This window comes from Penaeus monodon, unplaced genomic scaffold (assembly GCF_015228065.2).
Source record: "Penaeus monodon isolate SGIC_2016 unplaced genomic scaffold, NSTDA_Pmon_1 PmonScaffold_1029, whole genome shotgun sequence".
NCBI lineage: Eukaryota > Metazoa > Arthropoda > Malacostraca > Decapoda > Penaeidae > Penaeus > Penaeus monodon.
The window spans coordinates 6,908-15,000 of NW_023638926.1; the positions used below are offsets into that span (position 1 = coordinate 6,908).

The 8,093-nt window shown below is 34.0% G+C and overlaps 1 protein-coding gene and 1 pseudogene across 1 annotated transcript; one reads left to right on the forward strand and one right to left on the reverse strand.

The window, feature by feature from the left end:
• Positions 1-205: 205 nt before the first annotated feature.
• Positions 206-1,107, reverse strand: LOC119568629 (annotated as a pseudogene).
• Positions 1,108-4,386: 3,279 nt separating this feature from the next.
• Positions 4,387-5,505, forward strand: LOC119568631 (shematrin-like protein 1). The gene is made up of 2 exons (XM_037917162.1): positions 4,387-4,408; positions 5,035-5,505. Exons 1-2 carry the CDS (start codon positions 4,397-4,399, stop codon positions 5,503-5,505), a joined length of 483 nt encoding a protein of 160 aa, XP_037773090.1. The 5' UTR covers positions 4,387-4,396.
• The last annotated feature ends 2,588 nt before the right edge of the window (positions 5,506-8,093 follow it).

The following is an 8,093-nucleotide window of genomic DNA, read 5'->3' on the forward strand; positions in this document are numbered from 1 at the left end:
TGTCTCAAATACTTGCTCTTCTTCAAAAGTAGATGTATGAATCATCGAAACGTCTGTGAATCTAAAATAATCTAAAAGATTATTACGTTGTTGTTATTATCCTCTTGTTTTTATTATGTATACATTTTTTGTATATTTTATGGACACATGCAATGAGAGTGAAAGACAGGCAAAGATTGCAATTCATTTATTCATGATTGATCATTCACACCTCAGTATCCGTAACGATAAGGTCCATAGAAGCCAAAGCCATAAGGGCGATAAAGGCCATGGCCATAGACTCCATAATGAGGTTCAGGATTGGCCTCAGCCTCTCTCTTGCCGATGCCGTGAGTGTAGACGTAGGAATGGGCATGTGGGGCATAGAGGTATCCGTAGGGTATCCGTAGCCTCTATAATGAGGGTCAGGATCAGCTTCAGCCTCCCTCTTGCCGATGCCGTGGATGTGGACGTAGGAGTGGGCGTGAGGAGCATACAGGTGTCCACGCGTATAACCGTAGCCTCCATAGAATCCGTAATGCGGTTCGGCTTCACGTTTGCCTACATGTGCATGAGCAGGGACTCCATAGTTATAGCCGTATGAGTAGTAGGGGAAGCCGTAATAGCCAGTGTAGCCATAGTGGGGCTCAGCTTCCCTCTTCTGCTCTGCTGCCACTGCGACAGCCAACAGAACTACAAGCTAGATATTTATAAGATTAGTAAGACAGAAAAGAAAGTTCTGCAACTACAAATGCTACTTCTATACACACATATATATTATATATATACACATATATATGTAAATATATTTGTATATGTGCACATATACATATGTATGCATAAATATGCAAGTATGTTCATACATATATACTATATATGTGTGTGCGTTAATGTAAACGCACACAGACATATACGTATGTTTTCTACCAAAGTACCAACTTAGAAGTGTGTTTTATCATTCATATGTATGTGTATATATATTTGGTACCTATATAAATACATATATATTTGCAGATAAATGTATGATGTTTGTCCTTATATGTATATAAACTATAGCTTATAGCTATTTATTATTGTTTTTTGTTATATTCGCTGTAACAGCAGTATCTGACTTACTATGATCTTCATGACGGCGGGTTGTCAGCGTGGAGTGATGAGGGAAGGGATGGACTTGGCTTTTATACTCTCCGGTCACACCCTCTGTCACGTATCTACGTTGACTGACAGAACTGAAAGACATGTCAGTTACCATCATCCACAGTTACTATACTATATATATATATATATATATATATATATATATATATATTATATATATATATATATATATATATATAATAATATTATAATACATATATATATATATATATATATATACTGTATATACACATATATGTATATATATTGTATATATATATATATATATATATATATATATATAGATATAGATATAGATATAGATATAGATATAGATATATATATATATATTGTATGTACATATATATATAATATATATATGATATATATATATATAAATATATATATATATAACATCTAGAAAGCGTAAACATATATTGTAGAAAAAATGAAAGGCTTTATTTTATTGAAGGATTAATATGCCATGTATATACCTATGTATATAACATTTGTATACCGTATCAGTATTAACCTTTACAGTAGGATTCTCTAGTTAGATAATGCTCCTGGGATGGCAGTTAGTGAATTTATTAGTTTAATCTTCATATTCAGCATATGTATGTTCAAATGATGATACAGGATAGGCATAATTCTATTGCTATGGCACTCTATTGAAAATTGTTGACTTGGGTACTCAGTCTTAGAATAAATTTCCAAAAGGAACCAAAACAAAAAATGTCCTAGCTGTGTTGGTGTTCTTGGTATAATGATGAATAAAGGTGACTGTTGTACATTATTTATAGTACATCATACTTATCTTTTATATTACACGGGAGATCCAAGAAAACTCTCAGTGGTGAATTTATTCCATGTAGATTGGGAAGAAACTGGAAAAGGAAATAAACTCAGGCTTCAGAAACTGTCATTTGTGTATGCATTGCCGCGGATACACTTACATCAACAAGTTTTTGTACTCTGGTATACTTCCTGTCAAAATGTTCACATGTATAATGTGTGATTTGAACGGGTATTGGTAAGGTGATTGGATGGGTATGTATGCATTTTACCAATTGGAAAAAAAATATTGTGAAAACTAAGAGAATGATTAAACACTAATTAGAAAAGAATTAAAAAGCAACTTTTGAGAAAAAGGAATATAATTAAAAATAACATTGTTTCACACAGAGAATACTTAAAACACAGAAGATAGAGGTAATAAGAGGGTAATGGCAATAACGTAACGTGAGGACACCGTCGTAATTAACAATGGGTAATCTTTAGATTCACAGATGTTTCGATGATTCATACCTCTATCTTTTTCAAGGACCAAGACAAGTACTAAAGACGTTTGCAGCCACACAAAAGGAATTCGTTTTTGCATATAAACAATTACGTAAAAAATTACACAACATGACCGGTACATATACAGTTAACAAATCTTAATAAGAACATGGTCTTAAGTATTTATAGTATTTCAGTTCAAAGGCAAGAATACTACAGTAAATTGTTAAGAATGTGTGATTTTCAATTGGGAGAACAGGCGGATGACCGTTTTATAAGACGGTTCTGAGTTTAAGTTTTCTATTTTTATTCAGTATTCCTTTGCCTCAAAAAGTTACTTTTTAATCCTTTTTCTGATCATCTTTAAACATTCTCTTACTTTCACAATATATTTTCAATGATAGTGCCTAATATTCATACCCATCAAACACCTTATAGTATCAATACCCATTTAATCATATATAGTTACACTACTCGTGTGTCGGTGAACATTTGGACAGGAAGTACACCAGAGTACAGAAACATGTTAAGGTAACTGTACCGGGGCAATGCATAACACAAATGACAGTTTCTGAAGCTTGAGTTTGTTTCCCTTTTCCAATTCCTACCAAACCTAGATTAAATAAATTCTTCCACGGAGAGATTTCTCGATCACCCGTAAAATATGGAAAGATAAAGTTGTATGATATGCAATAAAATAGTGTACAACAGTCACCTTTATTCATCATTATACCAAAAAACACCAATACAGCTAGCCCGAATTTATTCTAAGGCTTAATACCCAAGTCAACCATTAAACAATAGCAGTGCCATAACAATGAGAATTATGTTTGTCTGTATCGTCACTTGAACATACACCTACTAAGTATAAAGATTAAACTAATAAATTCATTAACTGTCATTTCAAAATCATTATCTAACATGAGGAATTCTGCTGTGTAAGGCTGTTACAGATACAGGTATACAAATCTTATATACATACGGTATATACATGACATATTAACCCTTCCAATAAAATAAAGCCTTTAATTTTTCTATAATACATGTTCACATTTTCTAGATATTATATATATTTACATACAGTATATATGTATATACTTTATATATACAGTATATATATACATATATTTGTCTGTATATACAGTATATATGTATATACAGTATATAGTTATACGTATATATGTATATACAGTTATTATGTATATAAATATGCAATATGTAAAAATATACATAATACGTATTTGTATACATGTGTGTGTGTAAAAATACATCCCTATGTGTGTTATTTATAATTCACTCATGCTCGAAAATATGTAGAGTAGCTAGACTGACATAGATATATGTTCATATTATATAAGATGTAGGCCTTGTGCATTATTTACATAAGTGCGTATGTATGTATGTGTGACTGTGGCATATATGTCCATAAAGCTACATATATATTCATGTTTATATGTACATATACATATACCTATGCATTTATACATAAACACAAACATATAGATATGTAATTACATATGTAAATATATAATTACAATACATACACATAAACGTATATATACAGAATATATATATAATATGCATTAATCAGCGGTAAACCATAATTTGATATGAACGGTTTTGATAATAAGCATATAATTAACAAAAATAAGAATTTATATACTTAGAATATACTTAAACTGAAAGAAATATTAAGATTTCAATGAATGGATATGACTATGTAACTAAGCAAACAATTGTCATACAAAAGGTTCACTTTAGATAAAGAATCACACGTACAAAGATAATATTCCTGTTTTTACATATGCAGAACACAAGTTCATGCATGTACCTACAAGATATTGTTCTGAAACAATCAGAAACTGTGGATGATGGTAAATGACACGGCATTCAGTTCTGTCAGTCAAAGTACGTAGATGCGTGACAGAGGGTGTGACCGGAGAGTATAAAAGCCATGTCCGTCCCTTCCTTCATCACTCCACACTTACAACCCGCCGTCATGAAGATCATTGTAAGTCAGATCTTGCTGTGTTACAGTGAATATAACAAAACAAGAATACATATCAATATTCACTTCATATAAGCTACAGTTTATATACATATAAAGACAAACACCATACACATTTATCAAAAAAACATGTATGTATGTATTTAAATAGGTACCAAATATATATACATACATATACATATAAATGATAAAAGATTTTTTCGTGTTAATGCTATGGTAGAAAAACCCTCTATGCAAAAACTAGATTTATTGAAAATGAAACTACTGTTTCGAAATCCACCTGATTTCATCTTCTAGTCTGAAGATGGAAACCAGGATTTCGAAAACTGTAGTCTCATTGTCAATAAATCTAGTTCTTGCATTGTGGGATTTTCTATTATACATACATATACGTCTGTATGGATGCGTTTATGTAAACGCGCACACACAAACATACATACACGCACATACACACACATATATATAGTATATTTATATGTATGTATATATACGCGATATTATGCATACATATGTTAATATACAAATACATTTGAGTCTTTATGTATATATATAATATACATTTGTGTATGTAGTAATATTTGTAGTTTTAGAACTACCTTTTCTGTCTTACTGATCTTATAACTATCCAGCTTGTAGTTCTGTTGGCTGCCGCAGTGGCAGCAGAGCAGAAGAGGGAAGCTGAGCCCCACTATGGCTACGCTGGATACTACGGCTTCCCCTACTACTCATACGGCTATAACTATGGAGTCCCTGCTCATGCACATGCTATAGGCAAACGTGAAGCCGAACCGCATTACGGACATTATGCAGGCTACGGTTATACGCGTGGACACCTGTATGCCCCTCACGCCCACTCCTACGTCTACACCCACGGCATCGGCAAGAGGGAGGCTGAAGCTGATCCTGACCCTCATTATAGAGGCTATGGATACCCGTATGGATACCTATATGCCCCACACGCTCACTCCTACGTCTACACTCACGGCATCGGTAAGAGGGAGGCTGAGGCCGATCCTGAGCCTCATTATGGAGTCTATGGTCATGGCCTTTATCGCCCTTATGGCTTTGGCTTCTATGGATCTTATCGTTACGGATACTAAGGCGTGAATAATCAATCATGAATAAATGAACTGCAATATTTACCTATCTTTCACTTCCATTCCATGGGTCCCTAAAAATAGACAAACAAAATTATATATATGATTGACGAACAAGTGGGTAATGACAAAACGTAAACGTGAGGACACCGTAGTAGTTAACAATGATTAATCTTTAGATTCACAGTTTCGATAATTCATACCTATATCCTCTTTTCAAGAAGAACAATTATTAAAGACGATTGCAGCCACACAAAATGAATGGTTTTGCATATAAACAGTTACTTATGAAAATTACACAAATCATGACAGATACATATACAGTTAACAAATCTCAACAGCAGCATGGTCTGAAGTATTTGTAGTATTACCTGTTAATTTCTTTGAATAAAGGGGGCTTCAGAAGCCAGAAAGAGATGGGCAAGAATGCTACAATAAACTGTTAAGAATGTGTGATTTCCAATTGGGAGAACAGGCGGATGACCGTTTTATAAGACGGTTCTGAGTTTAAGTTTTCTATTTTTATTCAGTGTTCCTTTGCCTCAAAAAGTTACTTTTAATCCTTTTTCTGATCATGTTTAATCATTCTCTTACTTTCACAATATTATTTTCAATGATAATGCCTGGCATTCATACCCATCAAACACCTTATAGTATCAATACCCGTTTAATCATATATAGTTATACTACTCGTGTGTCGGTGAACATTTTGACAGGAAGTACACCAGTGTACAGAAACATGTTGAGGTAACTGTACCCGGGGCAATGCATAACATAAATGACAGTTTCTGAAGCGTAAGTTTGTTTCCCTTTTCCAATGCCTACCAAACCTAGATGAAATAAATTCTTCCACGGAGAGATTTCTCGATCCCCCGTAAAATATGGAAATATAAAGTTGTATGATATGCAATAGAATAGTGTACAACAGTCACCTTTATTCATCATTATACCAAGTACACCAATACAGCTGGCCCGAATTTTGTTTTGGTTCTTTTTGGAAATTTATTCTAAGGCTAAATACCCAAGTCAATCATTTAATAAATTCACGAACTGCCAATGCAAGAGCATTATCTAATATAAAGAATTCTGTTGTATAAGGTTGTTACAGATACAGGTATCCAAATTTTATATACATACGGTATGTACATGACATATTAACCCTTCCAGTAAAATAAAACCTTTTAGTTTTTCTACGAATATTGTACATTATATGCACTATATATATATATATATATATATATATATATATATATATATATATATATATATTATATAATATGTAATATATATAAACATACATTAATACGTATTTATATGCATATATATGCGTATGTGTATGTGTGGGAAGATGCACCCATATTTGTGATATTTATAATGCATTCATGTTCGCATATATGCAGTGTAGATAGACTGACATAGATATATGCTCATATATAATATATAATTATATAAAGTGTGTGTGTGTATGTATGTATGACTGTGGAATATATAAGTATATCTACATATATATTCATGTTTGTGTGTATACATATATGTATATAAATGTACATAAATAGATACCTATATACATAAATACTAATCTTATAAGTGTCCAGCTTGTAGTTCTGTTGGCTGTCGCAGTGCCAGCAGAGCAGAAAAGGTAAGCTGAGCCCCACTATGGCTACGCTGGATACTACGGTTTCCCATACTACTTATAAGGCTATAACTACGGAGTCCCTGCTCATGCACATGCTGTAGGCAAACGTGAAGCCGAACCGCATTACGGATACTATGGAGGGTACGGTGTCACGCACGGACACCCGTATGCTCCTCACACCCATTCCTACGTCCACACCCACGGCATCGGCAAGAGGGAGGCTGAGGCTGACCCTGACCCTCATTATAGAGGCTACGGGTACCCGTACGGATACTTCTTTGCCCTTCACGCCCATTCCTACGTCCTCATCCACGGCATCGGCAAGAGAGAAGCTGAGGCCGACCCTGAGCCTCATTATGGAATCTACGGTCATGGCCTTTTTCGCCCCTTATGGTTTTAGCTTATATTGACCTTATCGTTAGGGATATTAGTTGTGAAACTTCAATCGCCAATAAGAGCCAGACTAAAACAAACAGTACATTTATAACAAAAAAAAAAGTTACATGATATAATATAGGTAAACACAATGACATAAAATTAACGATAATACATATACAATTCAATTGCGGATTATTACTGGGGAGTGGCAGAGAAAGTCGTTCAGAAGCAGGCCTGCCCTGGTTTACTCCTGTGTTTAGATATTTCCTGTAAGAGTCGATGAGATTTCTACTCGATTGCTGAAAAAGATAATAACTGTCTGTGTTCTTGTAATGTTCTGATCGTCTGTATATTGCTTTCCATGATGACATCTTACATACCTACCACTTACGTCCGCTGTTACAAATCAAATGCCTGTTTAGCTAGAGATGATCACACTATTATTGGGACGGTGCGACATCTCGACATAAAGTATTACATGGAGTATAAGAACTTCGCGGTGTATCGGTACCCAGGGCTGTACTTCAGAAAAGCCAGTGTGGACAGCAATTGACAATTTCTGAAGGCCGTGACTTCC